The sequence below is a fragment of the Pipra filicauda genome, unplaced genomic scaffold (assembly GCF_003945595.2).
Source record: "Pipra filicauda isolate LSUMZ 115617 unplaced genomic scaffold, ASM394559v2 scaffold69_size3009148_pilon, whole genome shotgun sequence".
NCBI lineage: Eukaryota > Metazoa > Chordata > Aves > Passeriformes > Pipridae > Pipra > Pipra filicauda.
In genome coordinates, this window is record NW_024104864.1 from 73,310 (window position 1) to 100,872 (window position 27,563).

Consider the following 27,563-nt stretch of genomic DNA (forward strand, 5'->3'; position numbering starts at 1 on the left):
AGACTCAAAAATAATAATAGCCTGGGTATGTATACAAATACACAGTCTACTAACAGCGTGGCCCAAAATGGAGAGAAAATCCTCTCCACATCTGACACAGCTGGCTACTACTTTTCTTTCCAGATCCCCGGAGAATAACACACATCCTGCTGCAGCATCGAGATTTTGATCACTGCCACAGTCCCTCAGCAGGGGATGCTGCAGCTTGAAGGATAAGAGACACTGTGGAGTTCAGCAGACTGCATTTATTGAGAGATTTTTAACATCTCCTTGACCATTACCATTATTGATTGCCCTTGCCTCACACGCAGTTTTTACTCAGGCTAGAAAAAATTAGCTTTTCTTATTAAGTTTGTAGTTGTTGACGAATTCTTGTGCTTTTAATAAGATCACAGAAAAGTTTAGAAATAGTTGCAAATCAAAATTTTTTTCAGTGACTTAGTTCAAGTCCTTTCACTGGACCAGCCCAAACAAGGACACTTTTGTAAATATCCCAGCAAAAAGTGCATAGAAGAACAGAAGGACCTGTCCCTCAGGTCAGTCCATAACTCCAGTCCTCACAAAAGGAAGTTTTCAACCAATCAATTAGATGCTGTGAAGGAACACTTTACTTTCTTCTTTGCTACTGAAGCACTCTTCCAAACAGAGTGCCAGAAGCCCTCTGCTCTAACAGCAGCCACAAACAAGATCTGTTGCCATTTCCTATAACCTGTGTGGTGCTCGCCCCTATGAGACCTTGGGCTGCACACTGAAGTCCACTGTAATGTTGATGTACAATGGGTTGTGTTCCACTGAGAGCAGTTTGTATGAACAAGAATTCAGCCCGTCTGTTTTCCATGTTCTAGACACCTGACGTAGAAGCTTCATTCTGAGGAGAAAGAGGAGAAAAATCTTCACTGATATGCACAGGAGAGGAGTTTTGACCTCTTTCCCACTAACTAGTAAATTTGGCAGTAGTAACAGCTACTGCCATTACCTATCTACTGGGAATGTAAAGTCCTGTTTTTCCTGTCCTCAACACAGACAATGAGATATGGAGTAAAAAAGTGCTTTGGTTTAATCTCTGAAATCATATCCATATAACTATAACTTTGGAAGTTTCTAAGGAACACCACCCAGTCAGTTCTACAAAGATCTCAGGTACAGAACAACTGCCAGCTGTGAACAGTGTTGTCACAGGGGTGGCCCCCAGAGCCCCTGGGTACTACAAAATGCCTATTTGGCCTAGAGCAAAGACCTTGTCCCCCCAGGTGCCTGGCTCCCAGACACAGACGGGGACAATGCAAGGTGGAACACTGTTCTTGACTCACCTCTCTCGATTCTCCTCGTTGCCATGGTCTCGGTTGTGGAAAATCATCGTGTACCTGGCTACATCAGCAGATGGCCTCACCACCTTCATCTTCTGCAACTCAACCCTGGAAGAAGCAATACTGGTATGAGGAAGACAACAGTTATAAGCCAGCTATTAAGGGAAAAAAAAAAAAACAAAAACAAAAACTGGAGACTTCATCTTTTGTAGATGCTATGGAAGGAAGCATAGAGAGTCATAAAAACTCATCTGCATCTCTTCCACAACCCATTTTGCCAGCAAAATGAGGCTCAGAGTTGCATTTCTGGAGAAAAGGTTTGGTAGGGTGACATACACACCTTTCTTTTGAACAGAAGCAGGTAGTTAGTACAGTAGAGATCACAGAGCTTAGGCACACATTATACAGCAGAGTATGTTTACATTAGTATTGACTGGTCTGCTCTGTAGCAAGTTTTCACACCTTTTGCAACAAGTTTATCTCAACTCCTGCAATAAAACCCCCATACTTAATAGTTCTCCACTTAAAAAGAAGGGGGGGGGGAAAGCTTGTTTTCTTCTTTAATGGCTGCAAAAATTCTTATTTGTTCACATGAAGAAAATTTCTTTGAGAACAATGCCAGAAACACTGAGCCCCAAGCACGGATTTAAGTGTCTGACATCAGGCACTTGGTTGGAGCTTTTGACCTTAAACATATCTGTGGAACACAACAATTTTGCTCTGACTGCAGAAAGGGTTTACATCATGACAATGGAATTAAGGAATAGTCCACCTCTTTGCTAGTCACTCAGCAGCTGAAACAGCAATAGGAAACCAAGATTTGAAAAAACTTGAGCCCCTTTCAGATTTCAAATTACTTTGTAGCAGTAAATTATGAAACAACTACAACAAATGATCTGAGAAGTCGCTTGGTGATGCATGCCTTAGGACGGGCCTGGAAGCAGTACAGTAGGACCCGAGAGCCCTCCAGGCCTGAGTTCTGAGAGCTCTGAAGGGATGCTGCCATCTGCTGACTTCACTCAGAAAGGCTCCAAGGATGTCTCTGCGCAACCCACCGAGGCGGCAAACTTGCCCTTACCTACCCCTGCAAACTGTCTCCATCCCAGCCCAAGACCCACCCAAGAGGAAAGGCACGAGAAGTTGCAGTGCACACGCTGTGTTGTACGACTTGGTTTCCACACCAAGACCAACAGCTGCAAAGTTAAGAGGTGCCACGCACAAGCATCACTTTCAATTCCAACCCCTTGAAGACATCATAGAGACTCTCAGTAAGTCCTGCTGGTCTGCTGCACAGCTGCTTCTCCAGTGCCCACAGGAATATCTGAAACACCACTGTCACCCACGGGAAGCTGGGAAATAAGATGGTACCAAGCCACCCACGATAAAAGCCAGCTCCCAAGAGATCACTGAGAAGCTGGTGTGTCTAGGTAGGGGTAGGAAGGAAAAAAAGTGATTAAGAAGGGATGGAAATCTATGTCTCCAGTAGACCTTTTATATTTCTTGAGATACAGTTGACTAATTACTAAACTGACACAGAAGAAAAGCTTTCATTTGGAAGTTCCTAACTTTAACACACTTGATCCCTGTGCAATTATGTAACATCACCAGGGATACGACTTTTATGTCCCCAACACTTAATCAGCTGAAAAGGATAACCACTTAAGAACGACAGTTTGTAACCCACGTTACAAACCAACTCTGCCAGCAGAGTTTGAAGGGCTGTGGGGTTTTTTTCTGTTGTTTGTGGGGGTTTTCCCCCCCTTCACCAACAGCAGTGCAGGATTAGAGGTTTCTTCTTAGGCACAGCGCAAAAGATCAGTGTAAGTTTTGCTGACTTCCTTGCCCCACTAAACATCTCTCAACTAACAAACTCACCCTACTTCAACAGACACATCTGAAAAACTAGTTTTAACAAGAGCAAAGGATATATGCATATATATGCAGCCTTTCTAAAATTCAAATTATTTGCTAACTTTACAATAATCAACAGCACCCACATACAAACTAAGCCCTGACCGGAGTAAATCATGGTAGTCAGTGAACGCAAAACACCCAGTCCCACCAAAACACTCTCACACTTGCAAAGTACTGGAACTGAATACCTTTGTGTCTCTGGCAAACCACACTCCAAATTCAATCTCATTATTTCCATTATAACCAATTTCCAAGCAAGAATACAAATACTGTGTGGCTGAGACAAAGCCAAAACAAACCAAGCAAATACCTTAACCCACCCCCAACCATCAACAATGCTGTTAGGAAGAGGATGAGGTCTCAGGCATGCCTAACCCTTGCAAAGAGGAAACTGCTCACAGAACTGGATCTTGCACTTCAAATCCCCACTGCAATACTGTTTGGAACTGAAGGCCCCTGTAGTGTTCTACTTTTGGAAGCTTGGCATGAAGTCACACCAATTTTTAAGAAATTTTTTAAACCAATTTCTCATTGTTTACCTGATTCGAAGGTCATCATCTTCTCCACCCCAACCCCAGTAGTTGTTAGAGAATCCATTCACTTTGGAAAACTGATCTCTTGTTAGAGCAGTTACACCTCCAAAATATCCCCGGTACCGTAACCTAGAGGTACACAAGAAGAGAGAATGAAGAATTAAAAGTCAAATTTTAACGACAATCAAAATATCACCCTGAAACTCCAGATCTAGACTTGTCTTTCACAGAGTTAACGGTGCACAAATCCTTGTAGCTGGTCCTGTTCTCTTCCTCTTTTGGCAAAAAGATGGTGATTTGCTTTAGGCCAGAAAAAGTTAACTCTCCAACAGAGAGAATGGAGTCTTCTTCAGTAGCTTCTCTCTTTTTACACGATTCCCCTTGCCAGCCAAAAAGACACTTCACCTCAGGGACTCTGATGTGTAGAAAACAAAGCTACACACTAACATAGTGGAAGCTTTGCAGTAATGATGGCAAGCCATTGACTGTCTTAAGAGCTGAATCTGAAAAACTTGGAATGAAATCAGCTCACAGCAAGGGGGCATGTGCTATGGGATATTGGAAGAACAATTCCAGGGTAAGGCACAGTGCAAGTTACTTAGTAACTCAATGTAATGGAGCTGAGCTCTAAAGGAGATTAATTTCTAACTTCTACTTTCCTCCTCCTGAAAATTGCACGTACTTTAAAAAGGTGTTTACATACCATGCTTACTTATCTCCTTACACCATTCTGCTAATTGCTTTTTATTATGCCCTCCTCTCTCTTGGCCCTTAAGGGAACATTACAAAACAGCCTCTACCACCCTGTCCCTGTCAATTCCGGTGATGTGCACGTGGCTGCAGATTGCATTTGGATTTCTACCTGTATGTGAATCTTAACAGATGAACAAATTGCCAGGGTTAGGAAGTATCCATCGTGGCAATTTACATGCCAGACAAACAAAGATGCAATGCTTATTATTATTCCTGGTTTACCATGAACATAATTTAAAAAACACCAAGAAAAAAAACCAACAAAAAACCACCCTCAGACTATTTTTTCTGGCTGATTTTTGTTCCTGCTCAGAGCAGGGTCTGCTAGAGCGAGTTGCTGAGGACCATGTCCATTCAGGTTCTGTGCATCTCCAAGGATGGAGACTCCATTTGCCTTTCACTGGGAAGGGTCTGGCTGCACCACCTCTACTCCCTTCCATCAGGTATGTACACACCTTGCCAAGACCCACCTCTGCCTTCTCTGCTCCAAGCCAAACAGTCCCAGCACTCTCAACCTCCCTTCACATGTCAGATCTGCAATCCCTTAATCATCTTCACAGCTCTTGTCTGGACTTGCTCCAGGACATCCAAGTTTTTGTTGTGCTGGGCAACCCGGAACTGGACAAAGCACTCCAGGTTTCATCTCCATGGTGCTAAGTAGAAGGGAACAATCACCTTCCTCAACCTGCTGGCAAATCCCCTCCTAATGCAGTCCAAGATGCTAAGGATACATCACTGGCCCAGATCCTTTTCTGTAAAGCTGCTTTCCAGTTAGTTGTCCTCCAGCAGCTACTGGTGCATGAAGTTACTTCTCTCCAGGAGCAGGACTCTGCATTTCCATTTGTTGAAATTCTTTAGATTCCTGCTGGCCACCTTCTCCAGCCTGACAAAGGCCCTGGTACATAAACCACCCCTCCAAGATTTCTATCTTCTGAAAACTTGCTTAGGATGCAATCTGCCCTATCTTCCAGGTTACTAATGAAGATACTAATTAGTATCAGCCCTAGTATTAAATTCTGGGGTAAACCACTAGTGACTGGTCTCCAGCTGGACTTTGCTCCACTGATCAGAACCCTTTGAGCCCAGCAGTTCTGACAGTTTTATCCCATGTCACTGTCCACTTATTAGTCCATACTTCATCACTTTGTCAATGAGGCTATTATGGGAGACAGTGTTGAAAGCCGTTTTTAAGATAAACATTATCCACTACTCTTCCCTCATCCACCAAGCTACTCAAATCAGAGAAGGCTATCAAGTTGGTCAGGCATGACTTGTGAACAGATTTGTTCTCTCTCCTCTATCTCCTCTCTTGGAGGAGACCAACCATAAGGTAGAGGAGGCCCCATCAGATTTTAATTATACTTTACTACCTTGAGATTTCTGCTATAGGTACTCCAGAGAAATGCAGTGAACAGGTGGAACGGACAGCAAGAAGGTCCCATAAGCAGCAACAGCAGGGGAGAGCCTTCCCCAGCCATGCTTTCAGGCTGCACTGCCAGTCACTAACAGTACCACATCCCCCTATTCCAGCAGCCTGGCAGGGTTTGGGAACTGACTGCCCACCCAGGCATCCACGTATGGTACCCCACTGCTTGCTTATGCACCCCATAATTCCCCTACACCACTGGAGAGGCAGACATTGAAGGAGCCAGAGCTGGGATGCACCAGGAAGAGTGTGGCCTGCAGGTTGAGGGAGGTGATCCTCCCCCTCTACTCAGCCCTAGTGAGGCCACATCTGGAGTTCGGTTCTGGTCTCCACAGTTCAAGAAAGACGAGGAGCTACTGGAGAGGGTCCAGAGGAGGTTACAAAGATGATGAGGGGTCTGGAGCATCTCTCTTATGAGGAGACACTGCAGGAGCTGGGCCTGGTTAGTCTGGAGAAGAGAAAACTGAGAGGGGATCTCATTAATGCATATAAATATCTCAAAGGCAGGTGCCAAGAGGATGGTGCCAGACTCTTTTCCATGCTTTCCAAGGACAAAGAGCAATCGCCATAAACATAAGAAGGTACCTCAACATGAGAAAGAACTTCTTTACACTGAGGGTGGCAAAGTACTGGAACAGGCTGCCTGGGAAGGTCATGGAGTCTCTAGAGACATTTAAAACCCACCTGGACGAGTTTATGTGTCACTTGCTTAAGGTGACATCTTAGCAGGGGGGGTTGGACTAGATGATCTCCAGAGGTCCCTTCCAACCCTAACAATTCAGTGATTGTGTACCCAGGACAGTGTTGCCCACTCAACCCTCCTCAGGCAGCACAGAACTGGCAGGGCCCAGGCATGTCTTGCTTCTAAGGCGACACCATCTGCAAAAATGCACCTCTGTAACAATGTTCAACCACCACTTCCCTGAGGACAAGAGAATATTAGCTCCTCCATAATTTTTAAAATCGGTCTGAAGAAACCATACTATAGGAATGGTCAAACAGGAAATGATGTTGAGCTGGTCTCAAAGAAACAGCTTCGCTAGGACAAAAAAAGTTTTTCCACCCTTATCGTCAAAGCCTTAATACATAAACCTTCTATCTAAAGAATCTAAGACTGAGCTGTAGTTTATGTAGCTAAAGATAAGGCACTGGTTCTCCAAAGAAGCACGGTTGCTAAGATTACTGTGCACTGGATCACCACAGGAGATATGCCCCTGGAAGAAAAACATCCCCCACAAGGAAACTCAAAAACAAGCAAATAAACAAAAAAAAAAAAAAAAAAAAAAGAAAAGAAAAACCCACATTCATGCCCCAGATACTTTGTGTTAATACAGAATATGTGTGATTTCAGTTTTCTCTACCTTATCTGAGCAATATGTCTCAGCATGCTCACCTCAGCTGCAGCAAAACACTGAGGTCACCCATGTGGGATTTCAACCTGTGGTCTCAGCTCAGTTCAAGTATCATTCTTGAGCTCAGGATCTGAGTCCCTTCAGATATATCCAGGAATTCCCGTGAAAGTAGAGCATTATTATCCCCACTTCATGGATGTGTAAACACAGGCAGTGACACAGAAAAACTACGAATCAAATTCAAACCACCAGTAGTCTAGTGAATGCTGGTGCACGGTATTCACAACAAAAACATTTAGTCTGTACGCTTTAAAGCCAAAGCATAAAGCTGACCTATACCAACAGCTCCTTTACATAAACAGGAGAAACGTGAGAAGACTAACAGTAAGAAGATCTCTTAATAAAAGCAAAAGTCCATCTGCAGGTTTAACTAAGAAAAACACTTGCAGGAACTAAGGCACAGGAGGTTAACTAAAGTCCCTCAAGCTTTGTGCCATGTTATTTGCCTGAATTCTACATGCCTGTCAATTAACTAAAGCTAATTGAGAGCTAAGTGTTTCTGTTCCTTTGGTGCAATGACCATCGTGTAACCCTCAGCATTCTCTCTGCAAGACACAGTGATCCAAATGCCTGTCACAAGCCCAGTTCATATGCATGTGTTCACGTTTTCGCTAAATGACTGAAAAGTGAATAAATACTATTTTGTATAAGAATTGGCACATCCCACCTCTTTCTCCTATATTTAACAAAGGAAACCCAGAAGTGAAGAAGAGCTTTACTTCCAAGTACTTTGAGATCAGCTTTTGCAAAGCCCACTTCTAATCAATATTTTGAGTGACATGACATGAAGTGAATCTTGAAAGAAACAACTTCAATGAAAACACTTCAGTCATTAAACTCACCAAGCTCACAAGCCTTTTTTCTCTGAGGTGGACTGAACCTGACTTTTCACTTTAAATTATTTGTATCAGGCAAGCACTTAGGGGACCCATTTAAAAATCAAAATAATGCTGTGTCAGACACTGTTTAATCAAGTAATTAAAGGACAATCCTATCCCTTAGCAAATTCTCACACTTGAGCTCTCAATATCAGATATTACCTCTTAAACAGCAAAGGTAAGTGGCAAGTTTTGTTATAGTAAGATTACACCCTCAAATCACAGGACCAGTAAAATGCAAATGCACTTTTAGCTTTGACAGAAGGTCTCAGCACAACCTCTGGCATGTTGCTTTCCTCTCACAACACCCTTTAACTCGACACCAGGAACATGCATGATGACAAGGATCCTTTGTACAGGTGACCACAGGGCAGATCTCAGACATGTCTGTACAGATATGTGCAGTCAGAAGGCACTCCAGAGAGGTGAAGTGTTACCACCAGAAACCTGGTGTCAAGAGGAAGGGTAGATACCAGCATACAGCCCCATCTGAAGAGGAACATTATGAATAATGTGGTATTTCCCAGTTTGATATTCTTTCCATATTCCTGGGTTCCTACCTGTATCCAGTATTGTTCCTGCCAACTACAAGGTGCTTTGGCTGTGTGTCACACATGTAAATGTTAAAGTCATTTTCTGGCACCAAATCCACATCATGGAAAATGAAACAGTCCCAGTTCGCTTCTTTTAGGGCCTCTAGGTATCCTACATTCAGCAGTTTAGCTCGATTAAATTTGGTGTTGCCAGCCTGTGGAAGAGAATGGAAAAAAAACTCTGAAGAAGGTGTCACAGAGTTCAAACAAGAACTATTCCCAGGCACTGGTCCTGATCACACAGTTTGCAACCACATCCATGGGGCACAGCCTTTACAGCAGTAACTGCACAAGGAGCTGCCCCACAACACTGGGCACAGCATCAGAGTGGCCAGCGATGCAAAGGGTTTCTTCAGTCTCTATTCATCATGAAAACACACAGCCAGGGCCAGGAGAGCCCACGATTATCTGGGCACCAGAAGTATGAGTGATCCATGACGCAGTTTAACTGTCATTGCTGCACCCTGTCCTGGAGTTCCCAACAGGCTCCATAGCAAAAGAGGTATCAGTACACAGTTTAGAAACTGGTATTCCATACAACCATGTCAGAAAGGCTTATGTAAATGCTTGGTTTTTTTAAACAAATCAAAACCCAACCCCCACATTAATCCCATGCTAACTAGTTTCTAGATGTCAGAGCCCTTGCCACAAATGATTTATGCTTGTCCACTCGGTTTCAGGGATAGCAATGCTGAAAGAGTTCCCTGTACTTCCTTAGATCACACACAGGTGGCAGAGTGGGAAGTAAAAAGCGGATCTCTTCATTTTTAACTCCTACTTAAAACCTGATGATGCTGCTGCACGGGGCCACCTCCTAGTACAGGACTTCAACTGACTCATACTAGTCTTCATTGTTAGCTTTTGCTATAAGTGAGCTTGTATCTGCTTTTCAAAAACATAATTTTTCACCTTTGAAGTATAGGTATATACATACACACATAGCAGTTTTGTAAGCTTATCATGTCAACATTCACTGCGGAGCAATAGGTGTGCTTATCTTGCTATATATTTTTTACCTGACTGCACACATGTTCCAGCCTGCAGAAGGTTTTCTGCCCCTCAGGATAAAGTGGTGATTTCCCTCACCTTCCCACCTGGGAGCCAGAGGGCCAAGGCCAGCACTCCCAGAAACAGACAGGGCAGTCATTTTCCAGAGCTAGGAACCTGGTGTACTTGAAAGAATAAAAAAGACATTTTCAAGAGAAATTGCTTGGAATTCTAGCAAATTTACTAGAAAATACCTGGACGGAAAGAGGCTCCATGGAAAATGATAAAGAAGCTGGCCTCCCCAAGCTGAGAACAGGTGAGCTGTAGGGAAAAGCTGTTGTATATAAAGCATGTTTTACTGCTCTAAAAAGTAATGCTTTGCTCCAAAGCAGCATTTGTTCACTATCACTAACAGCCATCTGCTTCTGCACAAAGAAGACTTATGGGATTTATGGCTCTATACCTGCAGGCCGGAAAACACAGTTCAGTGCCCACTCTGAGAAATTAAGAGATGGATAACCAGTTGCTTCCATTCTCAGGGAATAAATTTTACAGGAAAAATTTAGATATAATTCACCCAAAATCTATGATGTCAAATTTCTGAGTGGGTTTTTTTAGTATGTTAGAGGGGGGAAGGAGGGGATTTGTTCATTTTGCTTAAAATGTCCTGTATATGAAAATAGCCATCCGATGATCTCCCCCTGATGCTGAAAACATAAGTTATTGAGTGAACAGAACAAATCCGATGGCTGGTAAGGTACATGTGGAAAACATCACTTGTACTGAGTATCAAATCCAGCCTAGGTCAGGAGCAGCATCTACCATCTGCTGAAGTTCTGTTTTCCTCATCAGTGCAAGCCACCACAGCGGCTAAAAGGCAGCTGATGTTGCTTTCCAGGAAGGGCAGTTTTCCATGTCAGACCACATGCTCAACAAATAGCAAGACTTACTCTCATACTTTATCAAGGAGAGAATTGTCCTCCTTTGTTCCTATGGAAGAAGAACACTGACCACAAAACAAATTCACGTTTGGAAAGGAATTATTCACCCTTTAGAGATTACAAACTCACACTGTTTTCAGCACAGCACTCATGTATGCACACATTTACATAGAGAAGCACGATTTTCAAGATGTTACAAGTAGCCCATAAAGAAGAAATCTAGAGTACACCCTTCAATGGCTCAGAGAAAAAATACAAAAGATCCATTCATTAATCTTCCTCCAAAGTAGACTGTGTATTTTAATAGTTAAATCCTGTTTTTCTTTCCTCAAAACATATTTAAAACAATTAATGACATCACAACTGAAGAGTAAAAATGGATTTTCCCTAGAAGATTTTTGTTAGACCAGTCTTTGGGTATGCCTATCTACATGGAAAAGCTATGTGAAACCTTCCAATCTTCCAAGAAAAATCTCTGCTAGAACAAGTCCAGACTTGACAGTGCTGCTCACATCAGACAAATCTTTCATACTTCCGTATTACTTTTTGCTAACAGCAGTTCTCCGCCTCACATATTTCAATTAAATAAGAAGGTATAACCATTCTCCCAATGATTTATTGCTCACCACTGCTGCCTACCTAGAATGAGTCAATAGATGTACAATTATAGTACATATTAATGCAGAAAAAAAAGCCTCAGTTTTTCCACTCTACAGGTCACATGATGACTCTAAACAATGGAAGAACAGTCCACTCCAAGTGAAAATATCCTGCCATGACTTTTGTTGCTGTTCTGCTGAAGCACTCAGCAAAAGTGTAAGGTTTCATCTAGAATGCACTGCCTCATACCGGTTAATTCACTCTAGGTTCTTTAAACAGAAGGAAAGAGAAACTGTATTAATTTATCACCTTTTTCTCCTGCTGTCTGAAAAGTCTGTTTAGAGTCAAAGCAGAATATGTAAGTAAATGAGAGTAAAAGAAAGTAAACATGATAAGAGATCAAGGAAAAGACAACATATTACAAAAGAGAAATGTATACTGCTTCTAGCTCATGCAAGTAGAACATAAACACCTTGACGAAAGACAATGATGTGGACAAACTTGTGCTCAAGTCTTAGCCGCTAGACCCAGCATTGCTACAAAGAATGTAAAAAAAGAAGTTAATAAATCTTCCAGGAACAAAGTGCTCTGCCATGACAACTTCTTCCCACCACCCTTGCTGGGCAAATAAAGCAGCTACAAGCAGTAGCTGTCGTGTTTAGTTTGAGAAAGCAAAGGTAAGTACAACCACATGACACACACGTCTTACTAAGCACAACAACCAGCAAGCAGATGGGGGAGAAGGGTTGGATATGAACTGAGGCCTTCAATTCAAACAACTCCAAATGTAAAGACAGAAAACAGGTCAGCCTAGTCACAGCGTGCATACTGCAAGAGAAAGGAGTTGCACTAGCAGTGCAGAAAGTGCTTACCTTGAACACTAACTCAGAAACAGTAAGTTACTTAGACTGAGAAATCAACACCAGTTAAAAGACACTGTTAATATTCCTCAGCAGCTGAGCTCAAAGCAGGCTTGGAGGACTGATGTGGAAAGCAGAGGCAGCAGCCTCTTCCTGGGCTGCAGGGCACCAACATCACCCTAAACCAAACACATCTCTGCACTGTTGCCTCACCTGGTGAATAACGTAGATGCCGTAGTTCAGCTGCTGCCTTTGCAGGAAGGGGTGGAGGTGCTCCAGGAGGTACAGCAGGTGCTTCTCTCGATTGCGGTGTGGGATAAGGATGGCCACCTGTTGCAGTGCTGAGCACTCCGTAGGGTGATAACGGCCCTTGGCTACCTGAGGGTTCTCCTTCTGCACTTCTTCTAGTGTAACAGATGGTTTGAAGGTGAGTTTGCTGGCACCTCCTGTAGGAGAAGCACAAGGACCTCTCCTGAGTCATTTCAGGTTGTGGATAGTCCAGTTGCTTAATGAGGCACTCTTTAACCAGCACAAGAAACCCAGGTTTCCTTGCCTTTCTGAGAGAAAACTACTGCTACAAGGATATTACACAGGCAGTGGAAAGAGAGGGTATCAACTGTCTAGTTGCTTAAACTGGGTGTCCAGCCACATCCAGGGAAGAGCTTCAGCACATACAGCAGTTGTTGGGAAGACAAACACTGTCACCTTGAACATCCCCCTTTCCTCCTTTCCCTGAGCTTTTATTGCTGAGCATGATGAATGGCATGGTCACAGGGTATGGAATATGGGGTCAGCAGTCCAGGCTGTGTCAACTCCCAATCTCCTGCCCACCCCACCAAATTTTAGGGGGCCATAAAAGAGAGAGACAAAGCCTCAACAGAGCACAAAGGCTGTTCAGAGTAGCCAAGTTACTGCTGCATTACCAAAGCTGTTTCAGCCAAAAATGCAAATCACAGCACCATGTGGGCTGCTCTCCCAGCCGGACCCGCACAGGCAGTCTGTGCCACAAGTCACTTCCTCATCCAGAAGTGCTTACTGCAACTGGCTGTGTTGTATTTGTTTCACAGGAAAGATATCCAACTGTAAAACCACAAGGAAGTCAGCAGTACCAAAGCAGATTAATTTATTAGGAAGGAGAGAGAAGCACCATCACTTACGCAGGTACGGAGACAGAGCTGGGCAGGGACCCTGAAATGACTTCACCACAGGAACATTTGCACTTGATTTGATCTTCATTTCCTTTTGACTGTCCACCAGGCTAGTTACCTTCCTGAAAACCTCCATCATGCTCTTAGCTTTCGAAATTTCCTGTCTGGAGTCCACAAAGTAACTGAATGTGGTCCATAGCACCATCAAAACCAAAGTGACAAGCACCAATACTTTGAACTTAGAGAAGAGGTGAAAAACATTCAAGCTCAAGGCCATTGTTCTCCCTGATCTGCAAACTGCTTCTCTGCTCTGGTGCCAAGGCAGGTCACTGCATATCCCGTGGGGGTGAAACCAAAGTTCCCAATGAGAAGGTCACAGTAAGGAAGTAAAGATGGAGGTAGGGAGGGCTGCCACACTTCCTGCAGTTTTGCAATTCATGGAGCCATAGTACTGTTTGCTCTTCAAATATCACGAAATATGACTGTAACCTGGACCACAAAAAAAAAAAAAAAAAAAAAAAGGAAGGAGAGAGTTAATTTCTATCACCTCCGCTGCTACACCTTCACAGACTCCATGAAACCAGCTTATGACAATATACGAAAGGAACAGCATGTATGAACAACTGGTCAGAAAATAAGACACAGCCACAAACAAGCTGCATGATTTTATGCAAATCATTTTCCTGTTTTGTTCTCCTCTCTCAGTCTTTTTTCTTCTTTTTTTTTTCTTTTCAGATCAGAAAGTGCAACCACTACCCCACGTTATGTCTGTGTACGGTGCCTGGCAATATCCAGGCTTTACTACTTCTATTCCTAGCAAAATTAACAGCAGCTTAAAAGCAAGAGATTCTGCTGGCTATGAGTAAAGCTAGGTCCCCAATAAAATAAAAACCACATGAACTTCTGCAGAACTAAACTGTTTTCTTCTGAAAGAGAGTAGTATTGATGCTACGTTGCTCTGCAAAATGCAGTGTGAATCCTACAACACTTGCATCAAGAAATCATTGCTCCATATCTGCTGCCTGTCAGTACAACCTCAGGGGTCTTTGCCCAGTATTCCCCACTCACATGCTGCTGCAGGGGGCAAATCTTCCTGCTTTTTAAGGAAAAAGTTCATTCTTTCAGTGTTAGGTCTGTGAGGATCCAGCTCTTTGTTCCGTTTCCTGCCCTCTTTCAAGAGCTCCATTTTCATACAGCCTTTCACTGACATCATACTACAGTTACCACTCAATACTTTTGGATGCTATTATCATCTCATAGCAGAGAAAGAATGAAATTTTAATAAAGAGAGCTTTGATATAGAAAACACAGAAGAAAACTGCTATCTGTGAGAAGAACAAGGACTGAGGCTAAGTGAAGCAAAGGTAATGATTAAAGACAATGCACATGAAACAGGTTGGATCAAAAGGAAGAAACACAGTGTGAGGCTATTCTATACCAGCTTACAAAATATGCATGAGACCCTGGAGAGATACCAGAGTCAGAAGGAATACAGTAACTCCACATTCCCACTAGATTAGCCCAGGTGTCTTCTGAAGAATTTTGCTGATTCATGGGGATGTGTGTGGGACCCTGACCTAGGACGGACAAGATGAACTACTGGATGTACTGCCCAAGCTTGTCGGGGTTCCCTGGGAATGACCCGCTGCTGCTCCCCCTGGCAGGCACTACGTGCAGTGGTTAACCTGCTCTCTCCATTCACACACAACACGCAGTGTTGCTCTAAGGAAGCAACAGAAGAGCTTTCCATGACCTTACCACTAACAGTGATAGAACTCCACATCCAATTCAACCACAAACAGAGGAGAGAGCAAAAAAAGAGAGGCTACATCAGAGAAGAGATTATTACTTACAAGTACAGGCAGGGGAGAAAAAGAGGAGAGGGAAGGGTTCTCCATAAATAAATAGATTTTTTTTAAAAAAGCCATGCAGTCATATTATAACCACACTTTTTGAAGGGTTTTGCTGGTTTGTTTTGTTTTTTTTTCTCTAGCTAATCTTCAAGAACACAAGGACAGAATCACTAAAACAAACAAGATGGGAATCCTGAGTTCCTCTTAGTCCTCCTCTCCCCATATTCTTGCCCTTGAGAACACATTTTCCAATGAATTCTTTCTAATCTTAGACAAATTACACTGGAAACCTGTCTGCCTCATTTTTTTAAAAGATATTGAGAGCACTAAGCTAATTTTTCTTTAACATTCTTTCCCCTGATTTTCCACACAGGAAAACATCAGAATAGCTTGTAAGGTATTGACAGCACGGGTCTCTATTACTCTATAAAGAAACCAGAGAAAGAATAGAACTAGTTTTTCTTCTGTTGATACCCATTAGCTCCTGTTCTATTGTCAGAACAGGGAAAAAAATTAAAAAACAGCAACAGAGCAACACCCAGCATCTGACAGACCTACAAATAAGGAAATCTACACAGTTCAGGACAGCTGTATACATGTGGGAAAAACAAAAAAAAAAGAAACCAAACAAACAAACAAACAAAAAGAAAATTAAAAAAAAAATCAAGAGGATCAGCAAATCTAAGCTTCATGCTGATAAAACGCACTACGTTCTACCATCAGTTTGTAGTAAACAACTGGAAAGCAACTTTGAGGAGAAGTCAGTAACACATTTCACAGATACATTAAGCTCAACTACTTGTAGTGTATTATCACCAGAACAACAGGGATGCAAACAAAAGAGAAAATGTCCACCCTTCCCCCTCAGCTTATACACTGCATTAGCTGCGTACAGGAAATCAGTGATGAGCTCTACGAACCATCTGAGCGCAGTGTGGACCCCACAGATAATATCAGCCTGTAATTATTAAATCAAAGACCTTATAATTTGCTTATCTAAACTCTACCCGCAAGTTTCTATGGAATAATCTAAATTGCTGCCTTTCATAACCTCTCAGTTACTGTGCAGTGTTCAGCAGGTGAAGCATGTCCCCCAAGGGGTGTAATCTTCTCCAAAATAAACCAAAGGCACCTCTGCACAAAATGCATACAAGAGGAGGGAATTTCCTTCCCCATCACCCAACCCAAATGTGTCCCAGATTAACCTGGGCTGAAAAGGACAATATAAAAGTTAAGATACTGAACTTAATATGCAGGGAATGACTATGAAGAGGTGTTTGCTAAAAATCAATTTATTATTTATTATATTCATAGCTTCTCACTTTACCAGAAGTGAACTACAATTTTTAAAATAAGTTAAGACAGTTGCTCACCACTGATATGCAGACTAGTGCAAATGGGCTGTCTCCCATAAGAAACTCTTTTTTTTTTCTCCACAAATAAAGTTAAAAATGAACTACCCATGGAAAAAGACATAAAGAAACAACAGGAGGCAATTGGCAGTATTAGTCAGAAGAACAAGGCTCTGAAATATTTTGTTGTTGTTGTTTTTAAAATTCCAGGATGCAGTGTAAAATTGCTTTTCCGTGTCCTGTGTAACCAAGACCCCTGTCACATTGAGCAACAGGCCCACATTTTCACTTGTCTTCTTTTTGTTCCCTGTGTACCTATGGAAGCACTTCTTGTCATCTTCGATAACCCTAAATCGTGGTTGATATATTGGTGGGGGGTGAAAAAAGATCACCCAGTCAGACATTATAACGTGCAAACAATAATTCAATCAAAAATGCAATACTAAACAAATCTTGCTCTAAATAATAATCTCTAAGACAATGAAAATGTGGTTCTTGTTTCTATATTTTGTAACTCAGGGTTACTAACCCTCAAACATGGGTGGGAAAACATCTGTGGTGCAACTAAGCTCTTCTCATAGCTCTGAAACCTGACTCTAGCTATATCTGCCCATCATCAAAGGTACCAAGAAACTTTCATAGGGAACATAAAGTACAACTCTTGTGAAGAAAATTCTCAGTGAAGCATAACCAAACCTAGTTTAGAAAGTTGCAGTTGGCTAGAAGGGCACAGCACTTCAGGCCACAAGGTCAAAACCACCACAGTACACATTTGAAAATCCATGACTGAAAAAAATTAAAGAGAAAAAAACATAGTTATCCAAATATTACATTAGTCAGAATTCCAAAATCAGTGAAAAATGTGAAAGGACCCCACCCACATGTAGATATACTATCTGGACAGACACTTTAACGCAATCCTAAATATATCCTAATCATATTGAGGCACAAACTTAGTGCACAATCTGCATTCACCAACATCTCGTCTGTACCAATAACCATCCCTGTGCTCTGCAGCTTGTCTGGCAACTCAAGTTCTGTAGCCTACGTTTTTTGAAACGTGTCAAACCCTACTTGCTTGTCCCAAGGTTCTAGGCACTGCTCATAACAGGCTACCTGCAGGAACTGATCAGAAACCCAGAGCCCTGTGACTCCTCCCTGAACAGGGGGGCTCCTCTGTTCTGATTCCTGAGCCTGCTGGCAAAAACATGACACCCCAACTTGCCCTTCTCGATCCAGGAAGTCTAAAATAGTAAGGAAGGTTCCAGCATGGACAAGACTTCTTGCGAAGCAACCTAGGAAAATCAGAACCCCATCCATTTTCATCCAGGGTTTTCCCAACAGAAATACACGTGCATTGGAGTCTGACACGCTGTGTAAGCACAGAACAAGTGAGCAACAAACGTGCAAGATGGTCCCCCATGTAAGGGCTGCAGGGTCAGCCTACCCATTTGCCTAGCAGCCTGAGTGAAGCCACTAGCACTACCAAGCTCAGACATACCCAGAAACACTGGACTAAAAGTTGTTCTTTTTCATCTAAGCAGAATTCCTAAGTAGACAAAGTCAGTATCAGCAGGAAGGCTGATAATGGATAGCCCTGATCTAGACATTAGTGATGGAAAGTAACCTTATAAACAAAATTTGTAAGTAACTGGAGTTGATAAAAACTCGTTATTTTCTAAACATTGATTTTTCCCTGATACATTTTCAGAAAAAAATTGCCATAACTACGCTAAAGCCTAGATTCACATGATCACTTTTTTTCAATAAGTAATGCTTAACAGTAATAATAATAATCAGTGAGAACACACTGCCTAAATTTTATTTTTTTAATGTTTGCATTTAAAACAACTCATCCTGTAAGGAATGCTTGCAAGATAGCTCCAGAAAGATATTTTAATTTGATAAAAGGAAAAACTAATTACTAATTTATACAAAATAACTTTCTGACTCTACCTATTTCACACTGTCCAGTAAGGACAGGTTTCCCATCACACAGGATTTTCCAGAAGCTCCTGCGACCTCATCAAGCTCTCGCACAAATTCCACAGGTAGCAGAACAGGTTCAGCAACAACAAGAATTCACTTTAACCTAACTGTAATAAGTTCAAGCAGGAAACGAAGCATGAAAGAGTTCTTTGGGACTGCATTTATCAGTTCTGTACTATGCAGACAATTGTTCATTATTTTATCTAGGCCAAAATCAAAAGCAGCAATGGGTTTGCTCTGGGAGTATGGTGGAGAAGTACAGTAATCTTCTTAATTAAACCCACCCAGAAGGACTTAAATTCAACTTACAAGGCAGAAAGATCACAGTACAGCATCAGCTTTTCTATGCAGGACAGTTCAAATCCTCAAGTTTTACAAGTGCCTACACCTGCTCCTTTCACAGGCATTTCCTTCTTTTCAACAGATTAGTTTTTTAGTAGGGCATTTAGCCAATAGTTTTTGACACCTCTTTTACGCAACACTTTTCTAATCCTATTATCTCTTCCTATTTAAAGCCCACCTATTTAAACTGCACTGAGAAATGATGAAATCATGGGCTATTTAAAAAGAAAACAAAACACAAAAGACAAAAAAAAGAAATCCAATCCTGAAACAAAACCCTCTTCCACTTCTCAGAATTTCAAGCTAAATGAAGAAAGCACACTAAACCACTCACTGCTGCTGCCACATCCCTCCTTCCTGTAGAACAGTCACTCCAAAAAGTACGGAGAGCACTTCGCAAGCAGCAGACACTTTTCGTCCAGGAACCCCCACACCATAAAGAGACCTCTGTTACCTCTCACACGCTCCAGAAAAGAGTCAGCTCAAATCATAGGATGAAAGAAGAAAAAAAAAGAAAAAAGTGCCAACACATCCCACTTTTCCCCAGGCCAAAGAGGCTCTCTGGTGCCGTCCCACGTGCCCCTCCCTCAGCTTATGTCCCAGCCTAGGATGGCAGACAGCCTCCATCCTCTCTTCCTGGCACAGCAGAACCATCACAGAGGCACTCAGGCATACCAGAACAGAAGCAATACTGCTTACAAATAATTCCCACAACAAACCACTCAATTAGAAACAAAGGCTCAAGCCTTTGCTCCTAAAAGCAAACCACAATTTTTTTCAGTGTCCTTTCAACATCTGCTCCATTTGAAGATAATATTAGAGATACCATTCTTCTTATGTAGATCAAGCTGACAACCCTCTTATCCATTCCTGTGGAGAAGTCGAGGTGCTCCCCCTGGATTCCTCTCCGTTATTGCCTGGACATACCGTTTGATGACAATACCACCACTGACAGAAGCATCTACTTTATGCAACCAGCCTGGCTCAGTGACCAGGCTTTTCATAAAAGGTAACTCATTTTTGCAAGGTTGTTCCTCACTGGTGCTTTTTCCACCACTCAGCCCCACAACACTCCTCGAGCAACCTCATAGGATCAGCTGGATGGAAACAATCAGAGGTGTTTCTCTGTCATCTTGTCCATCTGGGGGTCCCCCAGGCTACCAGGGAGACAGCACTGCAATGTCAGCGGTGCTGGCTGAACTCTGGTCTGGCACACAGCTACCTGGAAGAGTTTTGCTGCCAACCTTCCTAAGCCTCCTCCCCAGCTGTACTATATTAAGCAGGCAAACACACTTCCTTCAGCAGAGTTGCACCTACACTAGAGGAATTTATAAGCACGCCTGTGTCTGGTAAGGTGTAGGTTTTTCTCATGCTTTCAGTCAACATACAGATAACACCTAAAGATATAGAAAGGATGAGACCTGAGTAGACATATGATATATGGGTAAGGAGGATTATACTTAATGTGGGGAAAGGACAGGTACAGCCTCATGATGAGTGTCAAACTCCTGTAACTTGAACCTGTTTGAACTCTTTGTGCAATAAGTACATTCCAAGCAGGTAGGTATTTGAAAGCTCCTCCAGTAAGCTTCCTCTATGTCACAAAGTTCTTATCTACTATCAGGACTGCACATGAGTTTTGAGGAAAGACTTCCTCGTTCCAGACACTTAATAGTGTGGAAAAAACTTTTAGGACTATAGCATGTTTCAGCTTATCAGTCACATAAAGTCAGACTAGCCTGGATCGTGACTGTCACAGTCCCAATCTTTATGGTTCAGTCCCCAAACTATACTTTCTCTGCACCAGCACGGGCTCTCATGGAAACATGGGGTTAGCTGCATTAGGAGGCAAGCAGTATTTCTAGCAACCTTCTGTAATCCTTTGTCTACACTTCCCACTGAAAAACGTCAGAAAACCTGGTATGACAACCAGCAGAAAGACAGTAGCTCAGCTTTCAGTTAACTAGGCATGGTTATTTTAGGAGAAGGGTAACAGACATTTCCAGACAATGACTGGTAACATTCTGCAAGCTCTTCAGAACCAGACAATTTTACAGAGGAAACAGATGAGTTAAAAAGAAACAGAGCAAGGTGCACTTGCAGGGCCTGGTTACAGTAATAGCCACTGCCAGCTAAAATATTCCAGTCATGTCAAGAATACAGATACACAGATGTGCTGGTTCCACATTCTTTTCTTACTATTTATTACTTGATAACTAGAACAAAAGTACTGGTAGCTCCAACTCCCTAAATTACAAACTAAAAAAGATAAAGAATACGTAACACACGAGGAAATAACTGTGGTGGTTTAACCCCACATGGCAATTACGCACCACAGCCACTCCCTCACTCTCCATCAACAGTGGGATGGGGGAGAGAATCAGAAGAGTAAAAGTGGGAAAACTAATAGGTCGAGATAACAACCGTTTAAGGGGACAGAAAAGGAAGACAATAATAATAATAAATAGAATAACTGTGATAATAATGATAATTAGAATATACAAAACAAAGGATGCAATTGCTCAATACCTGCTGACAGATGCCCAACCAGCCCCTGAGCAGCAGCCCCTGGGCAGCCTTCCCCTCAGCTGACATACTGAGCATGATGCCATAAGTTATGGAATATCCCTTTGGCCAGTTTGGGTCACTTGTCCCAGACATTTCCTTTCTCAGCTTCTTGTGTCCCTCCAGCCTTCTCACTGGTAGAACATGGGAAAAGTCCATGACTTAGGGTGAGTACTTCTCAGCAACAACCAAAACATAAGTGTGTTATCAACATGATTCTCATACTAAATAAAAACCACTCACCTACCAGCTACTATGAAGAAAAAGAACCCTATCCCAGCTGAAACCAGGACAATAGCCTACATACTTTGCTTACACAACTTACAGTCTCCGTGCCTGTGGGCATCACGGAAGAAGAAATTGCAACAGATGTAAATGAGGAAAGGCTTGGCAAGCAAATACAATAAATCTGTTTCATACAAAGGGAACATCATAGCAGAAAAGCACTGAAAGAGCACTCTCCACACATCCTTAACTCTGACATGCAGGACAGAGAAGAAAGTAGGAGCGTCTCAGTATCCCCCCTATCCCTAACAGGGACACCATTGTTAATCTACTCAACATTACCCCAAATGAGGACGCCTTTATGAACTGCTCCAGCATGAATCCCTTCCATAGGCCACAGTTCCTGCCCGAAAAACCTGCTCCTGCATGGGCTCCTCTCCATAGGCTACAGTCCATGGGCCGCAGCTTCCTTCAGGGTATATCCATTTGCTACGGCATGGGGCCCACTACTGGCACACTCAGTTCTCTCCACCCTGTGCCTCCAGACATAGCATGCACCTGTGAGCTTTACCTGTGAGCTCTATTGATGTCCAGAATAGTAACTACAAACTTCTACCACCTCAGATTAACCAACTGACATGTTTTAACAGTTCATCTAGACAGTCACTGCTGCATGGTATAACTATTCTGCCACAGCTACACAAACCTATCTTCAGGTAGACAAACTTGAGGCAACAATTTCTCCAATGCAGAAGAAATTTCAGTTGACGTTTTAACTTACTACAGAGCCCTAGAGCAATCTTGGCTTTAGCATTACTCAGTTCTTTACATTTATTTCAAATATTAGACAGTGGACATACAGCTACTTTTAACACTTCCAGTCAATACGGTGAGCAAGCAGCAGACATTTTTACACAGTCACATTTCACTTATAAACAGGCCCAACTCTTCTAGTGCCTAAAACATCACTTTAAGACTTCTGAGATTACCAGAGGAAAAGCTTATGCTTTCTTTACTAAGCAAATACAGAGCCTTTTCTGCAAATGACCCAACATCATTACCAAGCACAGGCCAAACGAACGGGTGCTACTCCAATACTTTCCTAAGACGTAATGAACCCTGATTTTACGCTAGGAAATGCAACCTAACATCTCTAGGCCAAGAAACACATTTATGAATGGACTCTCTTGTTACACAACTACAGTTGAGCCACTGACCTCACTGTAAAAGACACGGCACTGTCAGACTGAGTGCAGCTAAAGAGACAGAGCGAGGGGCACAGCAAACAGTACTGGCACAGCCTGTAGCTCCCTAAATGCTTACTACGGAAATACCTTTTAAAGAAATACAGCACATTTTAAAAACACCTTCCCTTCCAGGATGAGTGAAATATCCTGAAAAAACACATGGTAAAACATTTTTCTGTGAACACATGAATCTCATGTGTAATGGAATGCTCAGGTCACTATTCAACTCAGCAATACCCCATCTTTTTCTGGCAGCTGCTGCCTTGTTGGAGTGGCATCAGTCATATGGATGACAGAATGTCAGAAGCTTTGACACTTTATAAAAACCATTTCAACACAGTCCTGGCCAAATTCCTAACTCAACTTTCTCCTGCACAAAAAATAACATCTGAGAAAACCACTAAATTATAACAATGCACATTCTTATTTCGACTTCACAATATATTTTTTAAATGAAAGTGTCGGACACAGAGAGATAAAGTAATACAGAAGTTAAGTAGTGTAGACCTATGGCTACCTAGTACATTTATAATTTTCAGTTTACAAGTATCTATGAACAAAGTTGTGACAAAAAAGAAAACTAATAAAGTTGAACATGTATTATGAAAGCATAACTGAGAACAGAATCCCATTATTTGTTTCTCCTGAAGGTGAATGAGAGCATGAGAACTGCACCAAAGACATTTCAGCTTAAGCTTTGTTAGGCATGAAGAGATTTTATTTTTTATTATTATTATTTTTGCAGGCTTAGTAAGAATTACAAATTGTCAGGGCCTACTGCAAAGACAGCTATGACAAAACTGCGCAGATAGCATGACTTTTTTAAGCTACTAAATGTACAGGACCTTTTCCATGTCAGAACACAATTTATACCTATGCCAATTTTCAACCAATCCGCAGATGGATTTTTATGCAGGAGAAAAGTTTCAAACATACAAGTTAAGGGCTCTAACTCAAACCCTTTGGAAGTGGTATGGCCTAGAACAGCATTTTCAAATTCAAAACTAGTTCAATGTTGCAACAAGAAATTTTAATCAAATGCTTGTGAAAGTAATTCTAAAAATATACCCCTGAGACTCGAGATACTATTAAACCTTTTGGACAAGCAGCTCAGTAAAATTTCAGGCAGAAGGAGATAGTGTATCATTCTTACATTCAGTTACTAATCTCTTTTCCCCATCTCACCACATCTTGCTGGGGTGTTTGTGGATTTAAGGGACACTTGATGTGGCCTCCTTCTCTCCTATTCTCTTGGGGCTAAAGAGCTCCTGTCTCTCTACAACCCTTCTCACCCAAGCAGCAGATGGGCTCTAGCTCTTTTCAGGAAGATGAGAGAAGGTCGAGGGGGATGATACTTAACTCAAAAGCAGAGTATCGGAAAGTGGCTCCTTTCCAACACTTCACTTCTCATTACTGTGCAGGTTTTACCCCTTCTCATCTCACTGATGAATTCATTTAGCTGCAGGAGTTCAGAAGTCAACCACAAGACTGAAGACTGAGATGAACATAGGATTAGTGCTGCAGATGCCCAACCAACATCAGATCCAAAAACGTTGCTGTTGTTTATAACTGCATACATTTAGGACCATCATTATTTCAGTTTAAATGTATCATCTGAATTATAATGCATGATAACTTTATCCCACAATTCACTGCCTTACAAATAAATATTACCCAGTTGTTGCTCTCAGGATACTAAATGACACAATCATAGCTGTAAGGCATGTTACTTGTAGTTATGCCAAAGCATTTCAAACAGAAGACACAATGCTTATAAAATCCGCTAAATATGTTGAAAACTGTTATGAAAAATGTGATGGAAGCTCTCTCTCAGTGTTTTACAACATTTTCAAGGTCCCATTTATATGCAGCGCAAAAACCTAGTCTCTGAAGCAAAAAAAAAAACCCACAGCTAGCCAAGTTATACACCTGCCGGGTGACTTTTGAACTACGTATTTGCCAAAAAAGTAGTTTTTCAATCAAGCTCTTGCATCATTCAAACAGGCTACAGAATCTCTAGGCATGCCACCTTCAAAATAGCAAAACCCAAGTTCACCAAACTCATTCATGTAACTTAGATTTAAGACCATATAATAAAAACACAGAAATCAAACATCCCTCAACTTCTATTTTTTCCTACATATTATTTAAAACAGAAGGACTTGTCAACTCAAACCAGAGAGAAAAAGAAAAAAACAAGCTTTCCAAAATTAAAAAAAAAATTAATTTCTTTCTTCTAACCAAAAAGTATTTGTGAAAATGAAACACAGCTGTTTCAAAAATGACAAAGAAATACCTACATAAATCAAAAACAAGATCAATCAAAAACAAGATCAATCATACTTAAAGGAACTCTTTACCAAGAAAACTCATTTACAGTAACAGTATCTTGGATGAAAGGTGATACTTCACAGTGTTAAAGAAAGGTTCACGAAACATTAGCAAAGTTGAATACTGACAAAGAATAATATAAAACCCCAAAGCCATCCTTTACAGTATTCTAAATTTAATCAGTGTTCGTAATTAAAAACTGAAGACTTACAGAATCATCACTGAGTTGCAAAGAAAAAAAATAATCTTTGGAGAAAGAACATCTCACATAACTAGCAATCTTACTGACAAAAATAGTAAATATTTAAGTTGAAGAATGTGAACTGAACCCAAAATGAGTTTTTTTGGTTTTTTAAATGTTAGCCACTTAAATTACAACAAACTTTCATATTCCCCTTCTCTAAACCTCTCTGTTGAAAACTGTCTTCTAACCTGACCCAGCTGTCCCTTGGGAACTTCCATAGCTGTTGCATGAAGGGGTAGAAAAAAAATGTTAAATCCACAAGAGATGTTCATTGTTAACTCTTTGAGACAAGCAAGTGTTAGTAAGAAACTGAATGCATGTATTCTCCTTTTGGACTATTACTGCCCTAGTGCTGTGAAAATCTTAAGTGTGCAATCATACCACAGCTGTACTTTAAACGCATTTATATTATGACTCAGAAATAAAACCTTCTTGAATACTCTTGCTCACAGTCCCACTTCTGCTTCTCCTCAACACCTGCAAACACATTTCCATCGTCACCTGGGGCATTTTTGTCAAATGAGGACTCCCATGAACCCGTGCAAGTCTCCTTTCAAGTTCTCTGATCACTGTTCCAGAACCTCCAAAATAACACCTATAGCACTGAATGAAGCAATTGATGTCTCGTCAGTGAAAAAATGTTAGTGAACAGCATCACTTGCCCGTGGTCCAGTTTCTCCATGCGTGAAATGGAGAAAGTAACACCTAGTACTGCATTTACTTTAACACAAAACCATTCAAAAGCTGCAGTTAAAATGCAAACACCAGCGCATTACAGCCGTCCTCCTGACTTAGGATCCCTGAGCCCGGTACAGTAAGTACTTCCATCTAGCACGTAATTTTTAGATACGTAACTGTTCCCAGTTATATCAGCAACGCTACGCTACAGGGCATTATGTGCCGGCAGACTTACTTGCACGATCACACCCCTAAGTCCTGCCTGTGATGGCCATGAGGGATTCCCCGCACATACAGGGACTCCCCAGCACCCCTGAGCTGCAGGAGATGACCCAAAGCTTCCGCCACGTACCAGATGCTCTAAGTACGAAGAGGCACAATTAAACCTTTCGGTAACGCTGAACCGCAACACCGGCCGGGAACTCGTTACCCCCCGCGCTCATTCCCATACCCTCCCTCCGCAATTTTACCCGCTCCCGGCCGTGCTCCCCCTCTCCGCTCGCCCCCAGCGCAGGCGGCTCCTCGCCGCGCTCCCCCGCCCCGCACACCGAGCTCGTACTGACGGGGCCCGCGCCTCCCACCGCTCCCGGGGCCGCGGGCACACGGACCCGCTCCCAGCGCTCCCGGGGCCGCGGGGACACGGACCCGATCCCACTGTTACCGGGGCCGCAGGGACACGGACACGGACACGGATGCGGACGCACCCGAACCCGCTCCCACCGTTCCAGGGCCGCAGGGACACGCTCCCGTTCCCGCTCCCGGCGCGCCCCCGGCCCGCCGCCCACCCGCGCGCGCAGGCGCCCTGTCCGCGCACCGCCCCTCGCTGCGCTCCCCTCACCGCCCCTCCCGCCATGGCCGCCCCTCGGCCAGCGCGCAGATAGCGGGCCCGCGGGCCTTGTCCTCTTGGATCCTTTGGGCTTCCCGAGCAAATGCTCGAGGCACGTCTCCATGCCAGCGGCTCAGCACGCCCGGGGTGCCGGTGACGGTGGCAGAACTGTGCCAGCTCTTGCCATTTACGGGAATGCTGAAGCGCCCGGTTTTGGTTTTTTTGGAGCTGCAGGGGAGCTCCGCGGGCTTGGGCATCATAGTATTTGCATGGTTGGTGCTCGTCAGGAAGCTGAGAGTCTCGCGTCCTCTCAGAATGTATCTGGTGGAACTAGATGATCTTAAGGTCCCTTCCAGCCCAAACCACTCTGTGATTCAATGGCTCTGTGTTACGTAGCACTTCTTTACAGTGATGGGGCTCAGCAGGAGTTCTTAAAATCAGAAAACAGAACTTTAGATGCCTGCTTCCAAAACCTAATTGCTCAGGAAATTCACCTTCCTTAAGTGAAATTACAACAGGGCTTTTTGTGTCCAACTCTAACAGTGGGGGGAAAAAAAAC

The 27,563-nt window shown here is 42.6% G+C and overlaps 1 protein-coding gene across 5 annotated transcripts; it reads right to left on the reverse strand.

Moving 5' to 3' along the window:
• Positions 1-225: 225 nt before the first annotated feature.
• Positions 226-27,170, reverse strand: B4GALT4 (beta-1,4-galactosyltransferase 4). 5 transcript variants are annotated; one of them, XM_039388926.1, is made up of 7 exons: positions 27,017-27,170; positions 13,362-13,841; positions 12,418-12,650; positions 8,784-8,971; positions 3,761-3,883; positions 1,311-1,415; positions 226-868 (listed from the first exon to the last, which is right to left on the reverse strand). In XM_039388926.1, exons 2-7 carry the CDS (start codon positions 13,627-13,629, stop codon positions 727-729), a joined length of 1,059 nt encoding a protein of 352 aa, XP_039244860.1. In that variant the 5' UTR covers positions 13,630-13,841; positions 27,017-27,170; the 3' UTR covers positions 226-726. The 5 variants fall into 5 exon arrangements, with proteins under 5 accessions (XP_039244860.1, XP_027586252.1, XP_039244859.1 ...); XM_027730451.2 differs by lacking the exon at positions 27,017-27,170 and adding an exon at positions 26,883-26,901; XM_039388925.1 differs by lacking the exon at positions 27,017-27,170 and adding an exon at positions 26,824-26,894.
• Positions 27,171-27,563: the final 393 nt, after the last annotated feature.